This window comes from Peromyscus californicus, unplaced genomic scaffold (assembly GCF_007827085.1).
Source record: "Peromyscus californicus insignis strain IS unplaced genomic scaffold, ASM782708v3 Scaffold_12__1_contigs__length_115047231, whole genome shotgun sequence".
NCBI classification, from domain to species: domain Eukaryota; kingdom Metazoa; phylum Chordata; class Mammalia; order Rodentia; family Cricetidae; genus Peromyscus; species Peromyscus californicus.
In genome coordinates, this window is record NW_026294413.1 from 56,219,013 (window position 1) to 56,245,285 (window position 26,273).

Below are 26,273 nucleotides of genomic sequence, written 5' to 3' on the forward strand. Positions count from 1 at the left end.
CTGAATTACCCAGCATTTATGAGGCCGCCAGCCCTTCTGTCTTCCTCTGACTGTTCACTTCCAGGGAAACATGTCTTGTTCCTCTCCTGTGATTTAAGGGTAGGCATTGAGCTTTTGTGCCCCCAATTCTTCAGCTGGTGTCTAATGTGTCAATTTACATTTGATCAATAGATGATTTCAGCCCATAGTAGACTACCAACCTCAAGAATTCCATGCGTCCAACATATCGAACAGAGCAAACAGGATCCCTTGAGTCTGGGGAGGATTATGAAAAAATTTGGTCTATGGACATGAGACTAATGCATGCAGAAAATTGGCCTAACATCATCTCTAATTTATCACCTTGATATCGTACTCTCAATTAAGCAAAAGTTTTGGTAAGTTTTCCTGAACCAGAGGAAAGCTGAGTGGCTGGAACTCACAAGGAAACTCCCCAAATCAAGAACAACTCTCAAACTAAATTTCTGCCACAAAAAAAGCAAAGATTATTTTTACAGTACAAAAATTTTATTTTTTGTTAGGATAATTTAAAGTTTAAAACTGAAGTAGACATATTCATTTTACAAACAAGATATTCTTTCATAAGGAAGACCATTAAAAACAGTAAACAAAAAAAAAGCCGTCTTTACAAAAAGCTCTGTGCATAGCAACTTTATACTGTCTGTAACCGACAAAGCAAAAAACCAACAAAACTATACAGTTTGAAAATGAGACCTTACTGTACAAAAGGTAAAGATAATGGTTTTTAAACCATGCATGTTGAAATGTGCAAAGAAAAAAGTGGGAAGAAATTTCGATGCTGTTACAAATGAGATAAATAACGCAGTAAATTGTCCATTTAAATGAAAAATTTTACACAGCTCCTCTCAAAAATAGAACAGAATTTTGTCATTACCTATAGAGATACTTGTCTGCCAAGTGGCACAAAAATAACCTGGGACCAGAATCATTTAATAGCGAAGACTAAAGAGGACAGAGTGGCTTTGTTTTTAATTTATTAGTACACTAAAAATAATCCTTACACACATTTGTACAATTAAATAGAACTGTGGCTGCCGAGGTCCTAGTGAACGGTCAAAGATGTCCGGGATTGAGTTACACACAGTTGGTGTAAAGCTCCTGACAGCTTCTACGATCAGTCTGAAGACAGTACCGCACTAATCTTCATGCAAGAGAAAGTCACAGGTTCTAAAAGCTATGCTACTTTAAAAAAAAAAAAAAAAAGTCCTTATGTCGGATTGGCTCAAATCCAGGTCTAAACATGCTGAGTGGTGTTCTGCCTCCGTTTGGGGATGGTAAGTTCGTATTCCACACATTCTTTGCCCGGTACTGGATTGTTAGCCAGGGAAGCTTTTCTCATGCATTTCCGTGTATTTTGGCGCTGTGAGCCCTGTCTATGAAGGACTGTCAGCAGTAGTTATGAGCATGCCAGGTTTCTAAAATTGTGGGTTCTCATGTGCATAGGGAAAAAAAAATAGGAGTCCTGTTGGGTAATTCCAGAGCAAACTAAAGGCAAATAAGACAGCCGAGGGTTGGGTAAGTAAGGACATGGACCAGTGGGGCACTGAGAGGGTGGTCTAGAACCGGCTCAGAAGCACTAAAGATGGTTTTTTTATTTTTTTTGTTTTTGTTTTTTATGAAAGCTGTATCAATTTCCAATGCTAGAAGCCTAACCAAGAACCCCAAGCTAAGTCTGTGGAATCAAAGAGAAGACTCATGACATCCTATTGTCAAGCCACGCAAGTCTAGATGCATCTCCAGGACCACACACATCTTCAAGAGTCTACCACGGTTAGCAACTACGGCAGGGCTTCCCCCTGCTAAGAACTTGGTAGGCTACGCAGGGCTCCCAGGGCAGGCTGGGTAACTGCACCACTTAGAACACAGCTACCACTAATCTCCCAGGAATCCCAATGCCCATGTCTTTGGGCAGAAGGAGAGAGGCTTAGGGATTTTTGTATTCTCTCTTCTACACCCCATCCCACTCTTCCCAGAAACAGGTGAGATACACGTTTTTCCGAGGGAGTTTAATAGTATAAAAGGAAAACTCGGCATAGAAAGGCAACAGTCGAAGACTGAGTCTTAGGAGTCCAAGGAACGCGGCCAACCTCCCCAACCTCTTTCTGCAAAATTCTGTGGAACTTCCTGACTCCATGCCTAAATCAGGCACCAGAAGAGGAAAGCTCGTATGGCTCTGGCAAGGAGAAATTCTGAAGAGCCTGTGGTCAGCCTAGTTACGTGGCTTTGGCCCTTCTTACAGGCGAGATAGCTTGTCCCTTCTTTTCTAGGGACAGTCAGTGCTGAGATGGTAACACAGAGACTCCCTGCATTGCTCAGGAAAGAATGTAGTTTTAAAAATGTTTCACCAAGAGTGGACACCACAACCGATCTGTGAACTGCTTAGAAAGCAGGTCTGGGAATGAAGGGATGGTTCTTTGTGTTTGTTTGTTTGTGTTCCAGCATTTCTCTGAGTCTGGTTTTGTGGTGGGTTGTTCTGTGGGAATCCGCACAAGTTACAGTGTTCTTGTGCATGGGTTGATAAAAGGATGGAAAAAGAAGGGGATGCGGGATGTAGGATAAGAATCTAATAAGCAACTGTAATAACCACACACCTTTAAAACTTGTCACTACATGTTTGTGTCCATTTCATTTTACATCAGGAAGAGAGATTCCTCTCTTCTAAAAAAAAAGGTCTTAATTTCTACTTCTACTTACAATAAGTTACACGTTTATTTATTTAAATAACTGTAAAACATTTTAAATTTTTTTCCCTTTTTTGTTTTTTTTTAAAGAGCTTAAAGTATAAGCAAACACACATACAACATTTCCTCATTCAATTCAGGTTTCATTTTTAAGAAAGTCTTCCATGCTGGTACCCTGTTTTGTTCAATTTTTTTTTCTGCATAAACTAAATTGGTATCTGAAAGGATTCATAGAAAATAGAAACTTTCAACTTTTTTCCTACAAAGAAAAACAAATAGTATCCAAAATATTAAGCATGAATGTTTGCCAATGTTTTTCTTAAATATTTTACAAACATAGGAAGGTGGTTTTCATAATGTTCATAACAAAGAATTTTGCTTCTGCTCTGAGCACTGACCGCATCAATGACATTTTTCTGTCCTTGTCTCCAAAAGGGTCAGTTTGTGTAGTTACTGTCCAAGCTTCATGAGGAACATGAGACCAAGATGGTGGCTCTTTGCCTTCCCGCATCTGTCCAACATGGCCACTCAGGGGTGCAACTCTCCCCAGCGAGTTCAGAGTGCTTCCTTCATAACTGGTCCATGGGAATAAGTAGTTTGTGCTATGAGAAAGCAGTTCTTCCTCTGCTTTACATTGGGGGCACAACAAGTCCAGTCATGGCTGCAAGGAAAGAGCGACAAGGATTGAAACATCAAGACTGTGTGTGGACAAGTTGATCATAGGGAGGAGGGCAGGTGTGGGAACAACAGCGTCTAACACAACCCAGGGAGCTGGTGAGGTGTTCCTATGTGAGTGGGTTTTCTCCAGGACTGGGCTAACCAGAAGCTTCAGTGTTGGCCTCCTACATCAGGTCCCCAGGCGTGTTGGGCAAGCACTTTACCATGTCTGTGTATCAATGGGTCATCTTAGGACAACAGAAGTAAACATGTAAACCAAATTGCAACGGACATGTCCCACATCACTGGGCAGAACCAGAAGGGAAACTCCAAGGTACTGAGTGTCTTCATGAACATTCCCCTCTAAACTGGATTAGTGGTTTTTTTGTTGTTGTTGTTTTTAAGTAGTTTATCCTTATTGAGAGCTCACTGGTGGTGTGTGGAGATAGTCACCTAGAAATGCTAGTCTTTGGAAAAGACCCCATTACTAGTTTGGGAGTCAACCTAGTCCGCACTCCCCATGCCATACCCAAATACACAATCCACTGCCTCCTCCATCTAGTCAAGGGGATGTAAATGACTCTTATCCGGGTAGAATCAAGTCCAGTGTTTTCCCCCTGTATGAGGCATGAACAAAGTGGGGGATCACACAGCAAAACACATGCCTCTGTCCTTGCTGCACTGTAATGAGCCCAGAGAATTTTTACAGACTTGGAAAACGACAGCGTTCCCTTGTATCCAAACTTCCAACCATCTCCGACGTTTGATTCCTGGATTTCTCTTTTTGTGTGTTGTATGGAGGGGAAAAACGACTCTTGCACAAACATCTTTCTGAGCTATGCTCATCATGATGCTTCCAAGCAAATGGCCAAAATGCTGGCCGCTCATGCTCTCTCCAACCTCATCTCTTTCTCTTCCCTTCCTGTATCCCCCTCCCCTCCCCTCCCCCTCTTTCTCTACCCCAGCTAGTTCTCTCGGGCAAAATTGTCAGCTGCCTGTTTCCCTGCCCATACAGCCTTTATTGAATGTTTGTGAGATCTGGATTAAGGTCTTACACAGCTAGCAAAGCCTTAATTATTTTTGCCTGTATTACTATATATTGAATCGATGTAAGTTTTCAATAAAGGCAGTTCAATTCTGGACACTCCCTGATGACTTGGATATATAACAACTGCTGTAATTATCCAGGAGTGTAGGAAGCCCGTGTGTGTGTGTGTGTGTGTGTGTGTGTGTGTGTGTGTGTGTGTGTGTGTGTGTGTGTTTCTGGAGGGAGCTAGAAAGTGAATCAGACACACAGCATATAGTATCACCTTACAATCTATATTCATCAACTGTAAATGCCTCATGAGTGCGGCAGAGGGTGGGACAGAAAATGCTGTAATTGTAGTGTTGAGGTGGTAGAAGCCTGACTCAGATTCCTCCCCTTTTTCTCCCCTATTACACTCCATGCTCTTCAGCCCTTCCTCCTTTATACAGGTCACAGGTGCCCCAAATCTCGGAACAGCAGACTTCATTCATGCCCTTTTTCCTGGTCCACTTAACACTAGATGGGTTGGAATTTTGCTAGATGGTGACCTTGACTTTGTGCTTAGAGAAACCAGAGCCAACAAACAGAAAGATAAAAATTCTTGGGTGGGGGTGGGGGGGTGGGTGAGGGATTGGGGGGGCGTATTTTCGCTGATGACTTTCATGGTGGAGAGAGGCTTAGCTTCTCTTTGTCCGGTTCCTTCTCGCCTTGGGCATTTTACAGAAAAGCAATGCCCTCCCTCCGTCCTGGTGGCAAAGTAGATGTGAGTGATGGTGGACAAAGGGAGGAAGTCCACCATAACTGTTCCTAGAGAGACACCATGCTGCTGTCGGAGCCTAGGTTCTAGAGTCTGAGTGCCTGGATTCAAGTCATCAGCCACTTGCTGTGCAGTCTCCAATCAGCTGTTCAGCTAAATATGGGGGATGGGCATGATCCGAAGGAGGAGGTCTATGTGAAGCACTCAACGCAGTGCCTTGTCTACAGGGCAAGTTTTAGGGAGTATTGTCTACCTGTGGATCATGAGCCCGGGGCCTCCACTTCCTCACTCTATTCCCCTTTCAGCCTAAAGTTGACAAATGAAGGCAGGAAACTTAGAGAGCAGAGACATCCTCACCAACAGGGTGTGAGGAGGGGGACCCAGCAGACATGTCCCCAGTGGTGTTTATTTCCCAGGATGTAAACATGACCCTCACGGAGAAAGTTCTAATCCTGCTCTGAGTGACAAGATGGAGCCCGGGGGGGTGTTTGATGAGAGACAGGGTGGGTGGAGACATTTAGTTACAAGCTGTGCTGTTTCCCTTATGGCTTAGACATCTGGATGAAAAGAAAAAAGTTTCATCCAATATACAGATGTTTCCAACTACCCACATGTTGGGTGGCATGGAGCTCCAGCAGTCTAGCCTACTGAGAGGAATTTTCAGTGGCTGTTCTGAGAGCTGGGTTTCCAGTAATGGTTTTGACAGTTTCTCTGTCATCTCTGTCAAAATGTCACAGTCCCTAGGGGTGAAAGTCACAGAAACCTCACATGCCTTTCAAGTTCTCTCAGCTACCCTCACAGGTATCCCCCAAAGATTTAGAACACATGCTTTCAGCAAGCCACTTTTAGCAAGAGCTGGGGTCCCCAGAATGGCACAGCCCATCCTAGGTCCCCACAAAGCTCTGCTGACCAACGCTGCCTGTCATAAATGTTTTCGTGTCAAGACATGAGAAACAGCCAAAAATAATGTGGGTCACCAGTGAGCCACGGTGCTCAGCAGTTTCCAATTTGCTCTCTTGCCATCAGCTGCCTCCCATTCTCAGAGGGATGATTAGATTCTCATGTACTCATCACATTTGTGCTACGTCATGTCATTTCACATTTTAGGATCTCGCTCAAAAGTGAGTTTGACGGGTGATATTAATTTTTTGTTCTTAGAAACAGTATGGCTTTTTCCTCTTCCTTCCCTACTTCACCCCTGGATCAGGCACCTGTTATCAATTTGGCTAGCATATAACCAGAGTTTTCGCTCCTGATGGACCCTTCCACATGTACCATGAGAGTGAACATGAAGCCCAGATGGTAAGCCAGCTAGATAAGAAATAACCACAAGGCATGTGAAGAGGTCAGTCTTCCAGAAACAGTGAATGGCCCTATGGAAAGCAAAATTCTGGGCTGCCCAGACGTTCCTGAGGTGAACATGTGGCTCTACCACTGCTAATTCCATGTCCTGCAGGTGCTCGGCTTGACCTCATTCACCCCCCCCCCATACTAACCCAGCACTAGGTGAAGCATCAGGCCAGCACTTCTGCCGTCCATGACCCACCATGAAAGTTCCAGGACCTCTGTAGGCAAGTGCTCAGAGCTACAGAGTAAAGCTGGGATGCTTGCCCTTTCTTTGCAGGCCCAGGACACCTGGATCACACGCGCCCCTACAGTGGTCCCTTCACTTACCTCTGAATCCATTTCCATTGCCACTGGAACAGGCGGGCGAAGGGGAGCCTTGGGGCCTGATGACAGGGGCAAAGGCACTCTTCTGTTTGACAGCAGGAAAAACTGAAGAGGAGAATGGGAGGATGGAGGACGTGCTGGAGGAGCCGACGGTGGGGCTGGAGGACATGACTGGAAACGAAGGCATGACACTCTTTAGGATGGGGGCTCATCACGAAACCATTTTTTTCTTAACAGACACATTCTCCACAATTGGCTTGAGGAGTTATTAACTCCCAGGAATTGGTCCAGGTTCCAGTGATTAAAAACAACGACAAACTTGAGGGGCCTTCATACCGACTTCCATAGTGGCTGGGTCAATTTACACTCCACCAGTCACGGGTAAGTGTTCCTTCCCCACCCCCACCTCCTTGCCAGCATCTGCTGTTGTTATTTTCCTTGTGATAACCATTCTGACTGGGGTGAGAGAGAATCTCAATATTGTTTTCATTTTTATTCACCTTACAGCTAAGGTAGTGGAAATTTTTTTCACAGGTATGGTACACCCATTCATACATCTTTTAGAGAATTATCATGTGTCGCATTAGTCCATTTTCTGATTGGGCTCTCAGAGACCACCATGTTACACAAAATAAATCAGATGCAAAGAGACAATAGCATGTGTTTTCTCAGTTCCTCAGAGATACGGAAAGTCATTCTATGCATACATGTATACGTATGTGAGCGTATATATGGCTCAGAAGCAGAAGGGAGAGGAATGTGATCAAGGGTCTTGAAAGAGCTCATCTATCTGAAACTGAATACTGAATACAATAGCTGTCTGCCAATAAAACAAAAGAGAGAAATCAGAAAAATACGTTGAACGTGACAATATTCTTCCACCATCGATGAGGCAGAACTGACATATGAAACAACTGCTGTGGCAATGACGCCATTAGAGGAAAGGAAGGCCATGTGAGAAGACAGAACACTCTTCCAGCTGGGAGTCCAGGAAGGCAGGCATCAAGGTAGGGGTGGGATGGGAAGATGTGGTAGATCTTCATTCATGATAGAGATGGCAAGAGAAAAAAAAATCTATGCAGCATGGGAAACGTCTTTTTACCCTAAAAAGAAGTCCTATCTGGAGCTATGAGCCGTCTGGCAACTCCCATGACCTAGGGGTTTGACGTCCAGGGCTAAGATCAGCAGACTGCCCCCTCCATGGGCCACTTCTTCACTCTGTGTAGGAGTTCATTAAGATTCAGAAGATCACCTCCCTCTCTGGACTTTCAGTGCACTTGGGAAATAAAGCTGAAATTCGGCCTCCCCTGACATAATGCTCAGAGAAAAACCACCAATATTAACAATATTAACATTAAATAATGACTTGAGGGAAACCAGAGGCTAAGGGTGGTGATTTCCAAGAAAAATAAAGGCAGTTTAAATATCGAAGGGCCCCACCTCCTCATGGCACACACTCCACCAAGCTACATCAGAGAGGAGATCTTCTTGTTGGTTGCTAAGCTTGCTCACAAGGAGTGAATGAGATGGGGAGCAACAGCATCATCAGCTAAGGGTGAGGTGACTTGAAGGTCAGAGCTTTGGTACCCCGAGGTAGACACTATCCCCTCTCCCCTGCATCTCAAATGTACCTATAGCAATCACAGACAGTATTACAATAAAAATTAAAAAAAAAATAGGATGTCTTTCTTCTTAATGATTTATTACTTTGAACTGTGTGTGGGTATGTACACATGAGTGCAGGTATCAAGGAGTCCAGAAGAGGGCACTGGATCCCCTAGAACTGGTGTTACAGACAGTTATGAGCTGCTCCATATGGGTGCTGGGAACCAAACTCAGAAACTCTGCAAGAACAGTCAGTGCTCTTAACCACTGAGCCATCTCTCCAGCCCCTCGTATGATGTTTTTACCACAGAATCATAAGCCAAAGTTATCCAAAGAAAAGAAAGGAAAGGAAGAGCTTCATTCTAAGGAATACTTACGCTCAGGCAATACTGATATTAAAAGCTATGAAGAAAGACACAGCCGAGTCGAGATCCACCATTTTTGCAAATATAAGTAGAAAGAACACTGGAAAGGGGGGCGGAAGTTCATGTCACGCTTGAGGATGGAAATGTGTGAGGAACTGGACCGATTCACTGGACTGCGTAAGAGGCAGGGCTCATCATTAGGAATGGATCTTGTTTACGGTTCCAAGTCTAATATCCTCATCTAGCTTCGGCTTTACTATCAATGAAATATAAAGCAATATAAAAATGCTCCCCCTTCCCTTAACATCAGATTTAGAGGCTAAAGAAAGGCTGAGAGGCAAGAGGCTCTGGCTCTGACCGTGGTCTAACCTCTACAACATTAAGTCCTCAATGTAGAAGCCAAAATGACATCCTGGTTTCTATGCTGCAAGAGCCTCACTCACGCATGATAACAGAGAAGGCTCTTTTTTAAAAAATATGATATTGTTACTAACTCTGAGAGTTTCATATATGCATATAGTATATTTTAATTATTTACTCTCCACTCCTCCCTCCAACTCCCCCAGATCCACCTTCACCTCAACAACCCCTCCAAACATCATGTCATTAAAAAAAAAAAATCTACCTAGGCCAATTTGTGCTGCTCACACGCTCATGGGTTGGGGATCACCCACTAAATAGTGGTCAACTTACCAGGGGTCACACCTCAATGAAAACTCACTCTCCCTTCCCCAGAAGTCATCAGTTGTCAATGGCTCCTCAGCTAGAGGTGGGGGATTGATTATTTCCTCCCACTCCACGATTGAGTGTTCACTAGATTGATCTTGTGCAAGCAACCAGAGAAGGTTCTCCAAGTGTAAGCAGAATCTATATATGTTCACTCACACACATACATACATGTACACACACCTGCACACATGTACACACACATACACATGTAACACATATACACACTCATACACATATGTGCACACACACATAAAACATGTACACACAAATGCACACGTTTACACACATATACAAGTACACACATGTACGCACACATAGACACATAGACACACATGCCATTCCATGTGTGCCCAGCATGTATCTCGTTCTTACAAATACTTTTCTTAACATGCTGATTCAACCTACAGGAGCTTCATGCTGATTCAAGCCACAGCAGCTTCTCAGGAGAAACTTTACCAAGTGACACAAAAGAGCAGTGGCAGAGTTGACAAGTGCAAACCCTTAGAAAGACACTTTTCAAAAACCTCTGTGAAAATGACAAATGGCACCCGACGTAAACTATAACTTAAGCCGTTTAAAGCAGAAGGCTTAAAGGAATCCTCTGCATTTCAGCCAACATAACTGCTACGTATTTCAATAACCATGCTATAAGAAAGCTTTGTGGACAAGGAGAGCACTGATGTTAGATACTAAAAGATGTGGTCAATATACCAACATACCAACAATATCATCATACCAACAACATCATACCAACAACATCATACCAACAACATCATACCAACAACATCATACCAACAACATCATACCAACAACAGGTAGACAAATAGTTGTGGGGAAACAGGTCCAGAAACGGACATGGTTATAGATGAGACCTAATGGTTAATAAAGATGGTAGTGTGTGTCGTGGTGCTGGGAACTGAGGCATAAGCTAATTCGCTAACCAGTGGGATATGAGATATATCAAATTTAGGGTCCTTCCTTGGGCTCGGTGAGGAAGCAAATCTAAGTAGCTATGGAGTTATTTGCAAAAAGAAAGCTGTGAAAGTGGCGGGAGACGATGTAATTTATGTTATTACATGACAAAAGGTTATGTAATTTGCACACTTCTTTCACCCACAGAGTCACAACCGGAGTTGGAAAGACAGAGTTGACACACAATGACAGAGCTTCTGTGACTCACATCTGCACAAGGAGCAAATGAGGAATCCAGACAAATGTTTGCAATGTGCGTTTAGCTGTGTCATGCCCTTGACAGCCAATGTGCTGCTTGCTGTAAGTTAATTAGGAAAAGGGAAAAAAAATAGGAAATCAGCAAATAACATAAATGAAAATGGCCGAGAGATCTGAACAGGAATGCTATTCCAACTGAAGAATTATAAACCGGTGACGTCAAGGGTAACAAATGCCATTTTTCGTTTATTAAATGGGTAACAACTAAGAAAAGGCCAGCAGGCAAGGAAGTGCACTCAGGCTCTTTCCTGAGGAGAGAGTCGTTCCCCCAGGGGGACTTTGGCAATACATAGCAGAGTGTGTTCATATGTTCCCATCATCTGACCCACTAATTTAATCTCTGGAAATTAATCTCAAAGGGATGGTCACAAATGTGCCGAGAAGAAGAAGATTCAAGGACTTTTTTACAACAATAAGAAGTTGGGAAAGAGCCTGGTGTCACATCCATGACATCAGTCATTTGTCTGCCTTCCTCCCACCCTCCTCTCGTGTACCTTCCTGCATACTCCCAGTCAGAGTTTTCAAAGTGTGTCTGTCATGACCATAAGGCTGTATCTTCAAAGTTAATGGTTGCTGGGCTGAGGATTTCATTTAGTAGTAGAGCATTTGCCTAACACGCACAAGGATCTGGGTTTGACCCCCAGTACCACCAAAAACAACAGCAACAACAACTGTGGTTATACCTGCGCAGACATGGCATGTCATTTCTTTCTTTCTTTTGGGCCTATACATGCTTTTCAAAATGTCTAGAGTCAGAATTTACTATTGCAGGATTTGTTTTTTCTTTACTTAAGAAATGCAATTGAGACACATCAAACTGTTGAGCTTGTTTTTCTCAGGGAGGGAGTCTTCTCTCTTTTAAAAACTATTTCCCTATGTTTGGAATTTTCTATAATAGTCATTGAATGCTTTACAACAGAAAATGTCTAATTATTTACTTCTAAAAATATAAAAATACTGAAGTGCAGGGCACGGTCTAAGGCTGCAAGTGAAGCAGTTGGACGCCTGCCTGAATGGACTCTGCCCCATACTTTGGGTTGGCTCGAAGGTTATTCTGCTTGGAAGACATGGTCCCCATGGGTGTTGCAGGCTTGTTGAGTAGACCATGTTTGGGGACAGCGGAGTGCACCATTTTGGGAAAGCTGATCACATAAACTTCCAATTGAGAATGTCTCTGGACACCTTTCCATCTGTGGCTAGAGGCCAAGGCCAAGGCAAGCACGTCTGGCCCAGAAATCTGTGTGAACCTGGGAGTTAAAGAAAAATCGCTTTTCTTCTTACAAGGATTGATTGGCCAGCTTAACCCATGCTGGAACTCACAGACCCTCCTTTGCATCTGCTTCCAGCCCACGCAGTGGCTGGCACTCAGGGGGTCTGTCAGCATTTCATTAGAACCCCCTATTGTCAGGGGCTTAGAGTCCAGGCATAAAAACGTGCACCGAGCTGGAACTTGGCACACACGGTTACCGCCAGGAAGTGAAGTTTGTGTGTAAGATTGAAAAAACATCTGTTGGGCCGTTTTTTGAAGGAGTGTGAGAGCAAATTCAGGGAGGATGTGAGGCTCTGTGCTGGCTGTAAGGCAAGGCAGACTTGACAGAGAGGGCGAGGGTTGGCTCTCGCGTTGTTTTAATGTTTCTGGCGAGTGACTGTCCCGTGGCGGGGTCCAGCCACATCAGGCTCATTAGAAGAAAAAAAAAAAACAAACCACCACCACATAGGATTGTATTTTCAGACACAAGCAATTGAACTGATGAAATCTTTCCCCCTGGGCTTTAAAAAATATTTCCCAGAGAAGTGAAGACCTCGCTGGTTAGAAATATAGGTCAGGTGTTATCGTAATGAACCCCACTGGGGATTTGGGATTTTACAACAGGCGAATCTGATTGTAACGAATGCACCATTTCGAATCCCATTCACAGTTGGCAATTCCCTCAGACCCTCCCTCCAAAAATCAACGTGCAAGAGGTTACTTTCAGGACCGCAGGGGTGATGGGGGGTGGTCCTCTGAGGTCTCCTTACTCCCTGATGGGCAGGACACCATCCTGCCTTCCTGTTTTAACAGGTGACTTAAAGATTTGGGGTGTAACTTTTTCTGAAGTCACTTGATGGAGTGGGCAGACTGCTGCTCTCCTGGAATTATCTAGTAAAGAAACATGAGGCAAATAATACCCAACTGAACACCTGCCACACACACACTGCTAACTCCACTGGATGCACTGTGGAGTGCATAGTCACATACTTTTAAAATCTACAAAACAATTATTTCATGTGCTCAACCTTGTATATACATACACAAGCACATGACTGACCCATGAGAAACTACCATTTCTGTATGTGTGTCATGGCATTCATGTGCATGTGTGGATACACACAGACAGACACACAAATAAGTACAATAAACTTGATAAAATCATTGAAGGAATGGTCAGATGAGAACAGTTCTATCTGCCTCGGCCTAATGACACATTGTAAGTTGTCTCGAGGCTTCACATTACCGAATCATTTTAGAGCACAGCATCGTGACTCTGGTGCCAGGTGCGTGGGTCCCATTTGAGCCATTTACCTACTACGACTCTTGGAACCGGTCATGTATCAGCTCCTCATCTAAGAGAAAGTGGTGATAGTAACTATTGTTACATTTGTGCCGTGGTTGCAGGGCCTCGGCCTGGGCTCTACACTGTTCTTTAACCCTTAGAGAGAAGTATGTGAATCACCGTTATCATCATTGCGTAGCTTCGTTTATCTGGTGGCCCCTTCTCATGCCATCATGCTCCTTGGGGGTCTGTTAAAGGGAGAGCCTCATTGTCACACAAGGCACCTCATTCATGACCAAGTGTGTGACAAACCTCCCCTGGCCGCAGCAGCTAACCTGTCCACATTTCTTTGGAGTTCCCTAACAAGGTTCTATACAGATAGAGGACACAGGAAACAACAATTGAAACAACATTTTGTTAGCTGGGAAACGACAGCCCTTCACACAGAACAGCATCAACGCCCATCCTTAGATTGATCCATTTACTCTAGATACATTTTCCCCCTTGCCTCACTTTCCCCCTGGTTCCCATGTTACACATCCATACAGTCTGACTATTGTCATTCTACCACACGCTTGTGGAGCAAGAAAAGGTTTTTTTTTTTTAAAGTAGATTAAAAACAAACCAATCAACAATAACCTATCTCCATAAGCGGCTCTGCTCCGGTGAGTCTAAGCCACGGGACAAGAAACATGCACAGGACATTTGTTAGTTGTACTAAAAGAAAGGGTTTGTGCTGCATTTGGTTGCTTGGTCCTGTATCCCCATCACACTGGGTAATATTGATTACATGACTTAAAAGCAAAGCTCGGAAAAAACTCAGGAATACGTGGGCCCAGGAACCAAAGGTCAGAAGGCAGTGAGAAATAGTCCCCGAGGCCTGTTGCTTGAGCCGTGGCTGACAGAGCTGTGTGCTGTCCTTGACACGTCCTTGTTTCTGGCACAAGGGAGCCACTCTGGGTGAAGAGAGGACAGGCACAGGCCTTTTGACAAGAGCCAACATTTCAAGAACACTCAACTCCATCACTTGGCTCTCCGGGTCAGCATGTCCCCTGGCCTCAAGTATTCCCTGAGTAGGTTGGAAAGAACACACACTCTTTCAGGCCCCAGGGACCCCTTGTGTAAGCGCCCAGCTTAGCTCCCAAAGCAACCCAAATGGGTTTTCACAACTTCTCAAGGCACCGACTTTGCTGCCTAGGCCATAGATTAAGAGGCTCTGTCCCAGTCCAGCAAGCTGCTACACACAGTCAACTTCCATCTCTCTGGAGGTGCTTCACGGAAGACAGAGCCATGTCACAAAGTCAAAGAGAGCACAATCCAGATGTCCTGGTTAGGGTCCCACTCTGAGGAACTATAGGTGCATAATGGATGCCGGGAAAAGGGAAATAGTATTCCTCAGCTGTATAGCCACTGGTGAGTTACCCTTGATCAAAGAAATTACCCTCCCTCAAGCAAGCTATCCAAAGTAAATGCAATGGTCCACAAACAAACAGAATAACATGTGACTTCTAAGGAAGAAAGGCTTTGGTGGGAGGGTTTGGGAGGTAAGAGAGGATAATGGGGTATGGGTATAATCAATGTGGATTATATGTAAGAAACCATGGAAGAAAATAACAGATTAAGAGGTGGTAGGGATGGGATGCCATCAATTCTGTGCCTGTTAAATTCTAGCTACGTCATAGTGGCTAGGCAGGGTAGCTGCAGCAGCCAACTTTACCTGTGACATGCAGCTGAAATGAAATCATGCATGTGGAAATGCCCAGTGAAGGGGCCAGAGAGGTGGCTCAGTGGTTGAGCGCACTGGCTGCTCTTCCAGAGGACCTGGGTTCGATTCCCAGCACCCACATGGCAGCTCACAACTGTCTGTGACTCCAGTTCGATGGGATCTGACACCCTCATACAGACATACATGCAGGCAAGATGCCAATGCATGTAAAATAAGAATAAATAAATCGGGTTGGGGATTTAGCTCAGTGGTAGAGCACTTGGCTAGCAAGCACAAGGCCCTGAGCTGGGTCCTCAGCTCCAAAAAATAAATAAAAAAAATAAAAAAAAAGAATAAATAAATCATTTAAAAGTGTTAAAAGAAAAAAATGCTCAGTAAAAAAGCTACTAGCTCGAATGAAATCTCCGTTCCTCTCCTCCACATGCACAAGCCACGTATACTTTATACCAGGGAATTGTTTTGTGCCCCTTTCCCTGGGAGGACTTGCACACACTGGGAGTCCAAGTCCAGCCAAGAGAAGAGAACAAAAGGCAGGAAGGACATTTCATCAAGAAACGAGACCGTCTCCCACGTGTCCATACCATTTGGGAACACAGCTCTCCACTAAAAGGCTGGCAGGTGAAACCTTGCAGGGAGCCGTACAGTGCCAGATGGATGGCAAAGGTCACTTACTTCCATATGGGGAGCCTGTGGGTGAGCCATTCAGAAATCCTGGTGATCCTGGCACACCCAGGTTGGCCATAGGCACATTGCTGTAGCCGTTCATGCTGTTACTGGAGGTGCTGTAATTAGACTGCTGAGGCGTGGAGCTGGAGGAGTATCCCCGCGGGGAGATGCTGCTTGTGTTGCGAATGTATCCTTGACAACAGAAGGAACAGGCCAGGTAAACAAAGCGGTACCCACCAGCAGGCCAAATGTGGATAGTGTTTGTCCACATCCATCCCAGGTCATAAAGCCACCACTGCCAGGCAACAGTGGGAGGTGGAGCTTGCTTGTACCGTTTTATTTTTAATTGACATGTCGTCACGGTCCACGCCCACTTTTTTACCTATGCGTGCCATGGGCAATGATCACGTTGGGCGACTGGCACATCCAGCCCCTCAAATATTTATCGCTTCCTGGTATTGGAGGCACTCAAAAAAATCTCTGTTGCCTATTTGGAATTTATGATAAACTATTGTCAACCGCTGTCACCTGACCACGCCGCAGAACAACAAAGCTTAATCCCCCGTACTGAGTTGCAGTCTGGTACTTGACAGCCAGGCTCTCAGCTTTTTATAACTTCTTTGCTCTACACAGGCTACACCTCTGGTACTCCCCCCTCTTCTATTAATTTTGCTTTATATTGTTTTGTTTTACTTTATTTTATAATTTGGTTTTGAGACAGGATCTCACTACCTTTCTGTGGCTGGCCTGGAACTTCCTAAGCATCCCAGACAGGCTCAGGCTCAGAAGTGCTGATCTTCCTGCCTCCACTTCCAGAATGCTGGAATTACAGCTGGGTACCACCACGCCCAGCTTTTTCTCCCCCCAGCATCTCTAGTTCTCTCTCTCTCTCTCTCTCTCTCTCTCTCTCTCTCTCTCTCTCTCTCTCTCTCTCTTTCTCTTTCTCTCTGTACATGGAGCTAATAAGCTCACCGGACATGGACACAGGAGTTCTACAAGATATTAATGCCTATTGATGAGAACATCATCCAGTGGCCAAACAAAGGTGGGCAGATGTTATGCACTGAAGCCATTTTTTTGAAGATTGTCAAATAAAGGGCCTGAGGAATAAATATCTTGTTTAAAACTTGCCAATCTAGTATTCTGTAAATTTAACACACCACAGAATCTTTCCTGGGAGTGGAGGAGGGTGTCCTAGCAACGTTTCTGGGGCCATGTGTGTTCTGCTGAACAGTTTGGAAATGATACTTCAAAATTATCACCATCCTCTGTGTGGGCTGGAGATCATTTTCGATCAGAAAGTACTGAGGGGCACAGTGAATTATGTCTATCCAGGGCTCCGAAGTGTCAGCGTTCAAGTACAAACACCCAGGCCATGAGCAACGTGAAGGATGGAGAGTTTCCTTATGGTTCTGAAAGCCTGGCACAGAGCCAGCTCATTTCATCTGTCCTTAAGGAAACTCTGGGGATGACTATGTCTAAAAGCGACAAGATCTGGTGACATGGCTCAGAGGTAGAGCACTTGCCTAGCACAGGCAAGGCCCTAGGTTCAATTTCCAGAACTGAAATATATGTCAATAGATTATATAGATATAGATAGGTTGATATAATGCATATATGCCATATATATACACACATACATCACATATATTACACACATACACATATCTTTCTCTATATATGAACATATATAAATACTTTTATAAAGAATGCTGAGCATGATAGTTCACATTTATAATCGCAGCACTAGAGAATCTGAGGCAGAAGGATTGCTGCAAATTTAAAGCTAACCTGGACTACCTAGTGAGTTTAAGGCCAGCCTGGACTACTTAGCTTGTCTGAGTCTCAAAAAATTTAAACCAATCAACCAATAAACAAACACAAAATAAATTATAAAACAGTCTAAAATATATCATCGAATGAAAAATAATTCACTCTATTGACCATAGTGGATAAATAAAACTAGAAACAAATACATAAGGTTAAGGACGTTATTTGGAAAAATTATTTTTCTCAAAGAACTATTAATGACAGACTTAGAGGACTCTCTTAATGAAATCAACCTCACTGAAACAAATCTTCATACGGTAGACTTCCTATATAAAATAGAGTTCACTAAATAAATTGCTGTATATTTCCATATGAGAAAATGTACAATAGAAATTCCCAAGTAAAACTAAGCCAGTACTCTTGGTTACCAAGAGTTGCATGGAATGAACAATAATGGTGCCATCAGCTCTCTCTGTCATTCAATCTGATTATCACATAGCATCATTATAAAATGAATTTGATGAATAGCTGTAAGCCTGTTTCCATATGCCTAAACTCTTTGAAATTTACGATAGTCAATTTTACCTGCTAATATTTCTAGCCAAAAGAATTCTATCTAGTCCCCAGAAAGCTCAGATTCTAAAAACAGACTGCCTGGCATGGTTAAAAAACCCATCTCTAAGAGTGGGGTTTATCTGGGCACATGCCCCATTGCATAGTTTATGATGTGCTCTCCAACTCTTCCTACCCCAGCAGAGGTGGCCTTTGATGGAGAAGCCCTATTTGGACTTGGACTTTCAGAAGGGTAGTACCTTGGTTATTTCCTTGTGTGGACTCTGAGATGCTGACTCCGAGCTGGCTGCCGTAAGAGTTGATACCCATCATGCCACTGTGAGCTGGGGAGCTGGAGAGAGCTGGAATCTGGCTGGGGTTCCTGGGGACACTGTACAGGGCTTCTGCAATGTCTGCAGCACGCTTTAAAATGATGTCCTACAGAAAGGCACGTTGGGGTGAGCACTGTATCCAGAATCAAGAGCCAAACTCAACAGATCGTGAGATGCACATATCTAACCTGGTTATTGTGGGGTGTGCCGTAGAGGGCTTCCACGAGGTCCGCAGCTCTTTTCAACAGCATTTCCTGAGAAAGAAAAGACAGGGTGGGGTATAATCAAAGATAAAGCCCCAAATGGCAAGCAAAAAAATTATAGATGAAAGCAAAAAGTCCACACATCGCCTCCAAATGTAATAACCAGGAAGTCTGATACTAGGTTTGATGAATAGGATATAATCACGTTTACAAATCCTACAGATGGGTAGCTGTAGGAACTCACCACTATATAATGGCTCCATAATGATTTATGCTACTCAAAGCACCCACCAAATTGATACTGTCTTGGATATTCTATTGAAAGCGACTTTGAGACCATTGTATTTGGAAACCCTGGTACTCTCAATTAATCAGATATTCTTCAAGTGATTGATGGGCCTGACTTTAGCTGCTTGCCAAGGAGTTGACAAAGCACTGAAATTCTCTTGGCAATACCTACTCAAAATTTTATCCTAATAAAGATTAATTCCTTCAATAATATTTCCTCTTGTTCATTTTAACCAGAAAGAATTAGTAATCACTAATCCCTCCTCTCCTTTTTTCCCTTTTCCACCTCCTGATTTTGGTGAGGATCTTGCCGTTGTCATTTTTATTTTGTCTTGTTTACAACCTTTTAAATTGCTATTCAGCAGCTGTCCAGATATCAGCTGACTTCATGGGGCTAAGCATTTTTCCAGAAGGGAATGAAAGGTATATGGTTGAAGCCACTGGTGTTTGGCTTTTTATCCAAATACAGAATAAAGAAAATGTTATTTTATAATGTGCATGCTGGAAGCTACAAATATAAGTGTAAAAAATCTAACAGTTTCTCTTCAGTCAAATGGCAATAAATAAATGGCCTTATTTTTAAATAATGATGATGTCATGAGCCAGATTTAAGGTGACATTTTCTGAGCTAGTTCATTCATAATGACTCCTTTCATAAGAGTTTTGTATGGAGACATTTTAACATCATTAAATTCTTATGCACACAGTAGGTCTTCCATGAATGCTTGCCTATAGATCGATGAGTCTCAGAAGTTAGAGCTAAATAAAAATCCCGTTTAAATACGAAGGAGTGAATTTTACACTTTGAAGCGATGATGCAAATATTTGTCTTTATACGGTTGGCAGTGTTTTATAAGCTGGCTATTCTTGTAGCATATCTGTTTTATGAGACCAAACTTTCAGATTTCACATTCCCTCAAATATTCAACATAATATATTTCAAAATTAACAGAAACCTTATGCTCATATTGTTATCTAAAGTATAGCCAGTTTCAAGGCTTAATTAATTTTAATGGGACTCAAATGATTTTGATTTCAAATAGATTTGTCTAAATTTGCTGAGTGTCTACAAAAAGATGTTCATGTGTCAGTTCCCAGCAACCTTACCTTGGCTAACCTCTCGGGGTCCCCTGGGTGCCTTGGGATGACCTTCTGCAGTCTCTGGAAGCCATAGTCTATGGTGGGTTCATTTAAGGCTGAAAGACAAAATGTTTCTTTGAGTACACATCTGGGTTGTAAAGTAATTCTTCTAGGAAGTCCTTCACAGGTATTGGATCAGTTCTGATATTTTCTAAGACTTAATACATGGTGCTACAATCAGTTAGGGGAATGTGTTGTTGACATTGGTTAATTCACACATAAGTTTGGAATTTATAGTAAGTCTCCACTTACCATTAAAATAACAAGTCAGAGCTTCAACATCTCTGACTTAAGCACACATCCCTGCAATCCTCCGCTCATTCTCAGGTCATCAGAGTGTTACACAGTCAGTCATGGACCAATTACTCTGTCTTCCCTCCTTCCTTCCTTCCTTCCTTCCTTCCTTCCTTCCTTCCTTCCTTCCTTCCTTCCTTCCTTCCTTCCTTCCTTCCTTCCTGCATTCCAGCCTTCCTTCCTTCTTTACTGCATTCCAGCCTTCCTTCCTTCTTGTCTGCCTGCCTTCCTTCCTTTCCTCCTCGTTTTTCTTTTTCAATGCCGGGGGTTGAACCCAGGGCCTTGCGCACGCCAGGCAAGCACTTTACCACTTAGCCACACCCCAGCCCAACTATACCCTTGTGTCTTAGAAAGACAATGAACGACTTCTGTATCATTTTCCTTTCTCTCCTTCCTTGCTTCTCCTTCCCAAGTATATCTTCTCATCTACTTATTCTTCTAACATCCCCTTTTCTTAATTCTCTTAAATACTTGCATTCATATCTGATCTTATTGTCATGAATGCAAACTATACTTTCTTAATTGGCAATTATATGCGACTACTCTTGCTTTCTCAGAGGGTCAGGCTCTCCCCTCAGCCCTGGAAGGCTCAGGGGGGACAGCATTTGTGATGTCTCACCACTGTGTCCCATGGTTAATGACAGAGCCTGACGTACATTAGATGTTTAGCTTGGCGACTATAAAACAAGTTGGCGAGTCAGGGAACATCACAATGGTATTTCTTCTGCTTTGTAGCCTTCTTCAGAGTCAGTCCCTTCTCTGCTTTCCTCTTTTCCTTTCCTTTTGTTTAAACTTTAAGGTTTTAAAACTAATATATGACCAAAGCAGAGACAAAGAAAATAATAATATTTCCCACACTCTCGTTAGGTAACAGCCAACATGGGAGAGTATATTTTAAAATTTTCTTCTTTTCATATATATTTTATAAACACCTGTTGCTACTAGGCTATCAAATGATACTTCTTCTTTAAACAAATTATAAACCATTTTAATAAATAAAGTCACACATAAACCCACTGCTTAAGAGATGACCAAGGTTAGATACCCCAAACAATACAGGCTATTGCCTTTGTTCTTGGTTGCCCACCAGAACTTGATAGCAAGACCCTATTGCTCAAGATACCATGCACTTTGGTAATAGGTTGTGGAGAGATCAAGTTGGGATGCTTCCTCCCTACTGGCTAGCTTTCACAGTATTAGAAGGTGCTGTGTCGTCTGCTTGTGGGGGGAGTGAGGGGGGAGAAATCAGCAGTCTTGCACAGCTGTGAACCCTGTCAACTATAATAATAACCAGAGCAGCAAGATACGCCACTGGGCACAATAGTGGCAGGAATGTTGTAAGGGTAACCAACCACTTTCTAGTTCTGGTCTGTTCTATTGGAGGAAATACATGCCTGGTACCGTAATCTGGCCAACAACCCATAGTTGGGGTGATCTTGGCCTTGGGGTAAACCTACTACTTTTTTTAAATGGTGGTTCTGCTAAATTGACATTCTATCAAACTGTCCTCTAAATTCTTATCTCTCTATCCATAGATTAATTCAGCTCTCAGTCCTCATCGTAGAGGCTTCTTTGTGCAGTAGTTGAAGCATGGTCAAAGTGTAGAAGGCAAGTGGTCATCTGCAAATGGGACATCTCTATCACATGTCTTCCCTTCCAGGCCCAGGAACTACAGAGGAAGAGGTAGCAGAACGACTCTAAGAGCAGGTGTTTTCTGGCCGTGACGGGATCATTGCACTCAGAAACTCCCAGCAGCTGTGTTTCCCAACACAAGACCTGAGCAACATCAAGCTAGTCAATGTTCTGGCATGGAGGAGGGAGGAGCTTCACAAGCCCTCACCCCACCCCCTCGCGGAGGAGCTGTAGACAGTGGCTCCTTTAAGATTGTGGTTCCTGGCGGGTCAACCATGTTCCAGTGGATGGTTCCACACCCATGAGTATTTAGACAGCACAGATTGCATCCTGTGGGTCATTTTAAAGAGAAAAGGACAGAAAGTTGAGAGCTGGTGAGGAGGTAGGGAGAGGATCTGGAAGGAGTTACAGGGAGCAACGCTGGGTGGGGGTGGGGGGAAATATAATCCAAAGATATTGTAAGAAATTCCCAAAGAATTATCAAAGTCTATTTTTAAAAGTTGCAATGATGGAATAGGATGGAGTATTTTCACTTTCTACTTCTTTGTGCTGACTGAATTCTGTACAATAAATTTATACTCCTGCTATAATAAAGAAAATAATGAAAGTATTTCCATTTAGGTGACAGAAAATGGGAAGTCCAGGGTTAGCACCTTTGCTTATGTCCTTCCAGATTTAAACACACATACTTAAAATTACTCTGAGAAATGTGATTTATCCTGCTCCATAGCCTACTTCAACCCACCTAGTAATGCTGTATGCTATAAGCCTTCCCTCCGGTGCTTAAGTATTCTTTTATAACATTATTTTAAATTCCTGCATATTTTCCATGACATGCTCTTATAATTTATTTAAATGGCTTCCTAATTTGGGCATTTAATGTGATCCTAATTTCTCACTATTATAAAAACCAAAGCAATAATTATCATTTGTGCATAACTTTAATTACTTCCATCAGAAAATGCCAAAAATTAGAATTACTGGACCAAAAACTATGATTTATATTTAAGGCTTTTCACACATACCACCAAACCACTCCTTGGAAGAATATGTAAATTCACACTCCCTCCCACTACGCATTGAATTATTCAACTTATAATTTTTTTTTTAATTTCAACTGATAATTCTTTATTCATCAGTGAGGTTAATGAATTTTTTTTCTTATGTTGCTACCATTTTAATTTCTGGATTTTTTTTTGAGGGGTTTGATACTTTCCACTTTCTTTTCTTTTTCTTTTTTTAATTTGATTTTTTGAGACAGAGTTTCTCTGTGTAGCCCCAGCTGTCCTGGAACTCACTCTGTAGACCAGGCTGGCCTCGAACCTGGAGATCCGCCTGGCTCTGCCTCCCGAGTGCTGGGATTAAAGGCGTGCGCCACCACCGCCCGGCACCTTCTCTTTCCTAATAGAAAGACACCTCTCTTTCTCTTTACTTCATTATGGTTTGAGTGTGAAATGTCCTCCAAAGACTCTCACATTTGAACACCTCGTTCCCAGCTGTTGCTTTATTTGGGGAGGTTGTGGGACTGTGGTCTAGGATGCTGGTCACTGGGGAGAGTCTTGAAGGGGACATCCATGTCTGCTTCCTGCCTGATGTCTCCCATTCCTGGCAACACCGGATGACCTTCCCTGTCATGGTGGACTCACACCCTCTGACTCTTCGGTCAGGATAAACCCCTCCTCCTTTCAGTGGCTCTTGTCATGTGTTTTGCCGAAGTGACGAAGTAATTAATACGATTACATATTAGGTGTGTGTGTGTGTGTGTGTGTGTGATATGTTTGTGTGGTATATGTGCATGTATACGTGTATGTGTGATGGTATATATATATATATGTGTGTGTGTGTATGGTAAATATATGTGTGTGGCAGTATATGTACGTGTGTGTAGTATATGTGCATGTGTGTGTGTTTATGTTCAGGTGGAGGCCAGAGCTCAATTTTTATTATCTTCTGTTATGTTCCACCTTATTTTTCGAGACAAGACCTCTCACTGAACCTGGAGCCCATTGATTAGTAAGGCCAGCTGGTAATGATTCGATGTCTTGTTTAATGAAACGTGTGTGTGTGTGTGCGCGTGCATGCCCATATGTATGTGTGTGTGTGTTACTAGGAAAGAAATCTAGCCCTCAAACTTGCTAAGCAAGGATTCTACCACTAATTTATATCACAGCCTACTAAATACTTTTGGTCATAATATTTAACATGCCATCCATGCTTTTAACTGTAAATCTTTCCATGGTCTTCTTACATTTCTTCATTATTACTTTAGGTGTGTGTGTGCGTGGTATATGTACATGTGTATATGAGAGTGTGTGCACTGAGTGCAGATGCTCCCAGAGGCCAGAGGTGGCAGGTCCTCCTAGAGCTTGACCTAAGATGGTTGTAAGCTGCCTGATTCTGTTGCTAGGAATCGAACTCAGGTCCTCTGGAAGAGTAGTACATGCTCTTAACCACTGAACCATCTCTCCAGCCCTTCTTCTATTTCTAATACTATTTTTTCCAAGACAAGAATCTTAAGTCCAGCTTCCACACATCCTCCAGAGCAACCCTACACATACCAGCACATGGCACAAAATTCCCATCATGCCAATGGCACTAGCTTGGCAATATTAGCATGTGCAGTCGTTAATCTTGATTGCCCACTGGAAATCACCCAGGAGACACACTCCTCCTGGATAGGTCTATGAGGGTATTTCCTCAAAGGTTTAACTGAAGAGAGACAAGCTACCCGACCTGTGGGTAGCACCATCTCAGGGGATGGAGTCTTAGTCTGAGTTAAAAGGAGAAAGTGAATTGGGTTCTGGTGTTCATCTCTCTCTGCCCCCTAACTGTAGATGCAAGGAATCCGTTGGCCCCACATTCCCACCACTGCTCCGTCCCTGCCTTGAGGGACTGTACCCTCAGACCCTGAGCCTACATGAATTCTTCCTTAAGTGGCTTGTGCTAGGAACTTGTCCTGGCAATGAGGAAAATAACTAATAGACTAACTACATTTGCTCTTTTCTCTTTTCTTCCTTCTGAAAGTGTCCCCCAACATATTTTGGGGTAGGAGGTGTATGATAGACTTGCACTCAGAGCTCTCTCTTGTTCATAACACAGTAAGAATAGCTATATGCATAGCTGAAATCATTCTGTAAACTTTTTTTCCACTTAACCTTATCATGTCAACAGTCCTAGAAGCCTAGTTCGCAGATGGGCGGCCAGGGGCTGTATTATGCAGCGCTATCAGTTGCTAATGCCACTATCAGAACACACTAAAGGGTCACTATAAGGGAGGCATTTGCCAAAGCCCCTTTCCCGCATCAGCTCCTTAGCCCTTGCTGCCACCCTATAGGCTCTCTGTCCCCGTGCTAAATGCAGCGACAGCTGGCAAAGATGAGATCTGAAGGCTGGCTTCTCTCGCTCCCAGACGTGTCCTCTTAACCTTCTCCGCAGGGCAAGTGCCGCGTCCCTCCCTCTGCACTCGGAGCTTCATTCCCAGCTTCCAGGGAAGGACCACAGATGGCTGTGGAGCCTGCCTGGGCCACCTGACTTCCTAGCCACTGATGGGGGGGGGGGGGATAAAAGGGCACCATTTGGTACCAACCAGCAAACGCAACAGCTGCCTGATGCTGCAGGGCAGACTCACAGCGGAATCCTCAGAATCAGCCATTGCCTCATCCCATGTGAGCTCTGCGCTGCTTGCTAGCCACCACGCAGGCTGTCCTACTTGGAGGAGACTGAAAAGTTAGAGACACGGGTGCACCCATAACGTGCAGAAGGCACATGGAAGGGAAGGGTAAGAAGGCTGACTTATGGTCTTTCTTCCTGTCTGCCCCTCCCTTCTGTATTGGGTACATTCACTTGCTTGGGGGCAAGCTCACACTTCCTCACAGGAGAGCAGTGTGGCACCCGGCCACCGTGGCCCTCTGCCACTAACCTGTCTTCTCAGTCTTCCCACTAGAAGCTGGGTTCTCTGATTGGCACACCCAACAGCGTCTCTTGAATAGAGTTTGTCACACATTTGTCCGCGTTGTTTTCCCTAACGGGCTGAAAACCCAGACATAAGGACCCGCAGTCTCACTGAATCCGGTGCACACTTGAAGTAGGAATCATGAAATCAAACCCACCCGGGCCTTTTACAGACATCAAACCCTTAGAGAAAGCACCGGGCCACCTCAGACTTCCGCACTGCAAGGCTGAGTTTGACAGCATCTACTTTGGTCCCAAACTGACTCCCCAGGCTCTACCTCGAACCCCATGTTCCTCTTCACACTCCCTCTCCCCACCTCCCTGGGTGTTCCCTGGCTTTGGGGATCTGAGGTGAGCCAAGCAAACCTCACTTAGCTAATGAGGTGCCCAAGACCAGCACCAAGACAGTCTCAGAGGACCTAGCAGGTCATTAACTGTCATC

The 26,273-nt window shown here is 43.6% G+C and overlaps 1 protein-coding gene across 1 annotated transcript in view; it reads right to left on the bottom strand.

Annotated features, from left to right (window-relative positions):
* Positions 1-494: 494 nt before the first annotated feature.
* Ebf2 (EBF transcription factor 2) overlaps positions 495-26,273 on the bottom strand; it is a 200,961-nt gene continuing 175,182 nt past the window's right edge. Inside the window, exons 11-16 of the mRNA XM_052732870.1 lie at positions 19,922-20,010; positions 18,512-18,577; positions 18,252-18,429; positions 15,676-15,861; positions 6,818-6,985; positions 495-3,363 (exon numbers count right to left, since the gene is read on the bottom strand). Coding sequence (XP_052588830.1) covers positions 3,332-3,363; positions 6,818-6,985; positions 15,676-15,861; positions 18,252-18,429; positions 18,512-18,577; positions 19,922-20,010 — 719 coding nt within the window. The 3' untranslated portion in view covers positions 495-3,331. The remainder of the gene's footprint in view (positions 3,364-6,817; positions 6,986-15,675; positions 15,862-18,251; positions 18,430-18,511; positions 18,578-19,921; positions 20,011-26,273) is intronic.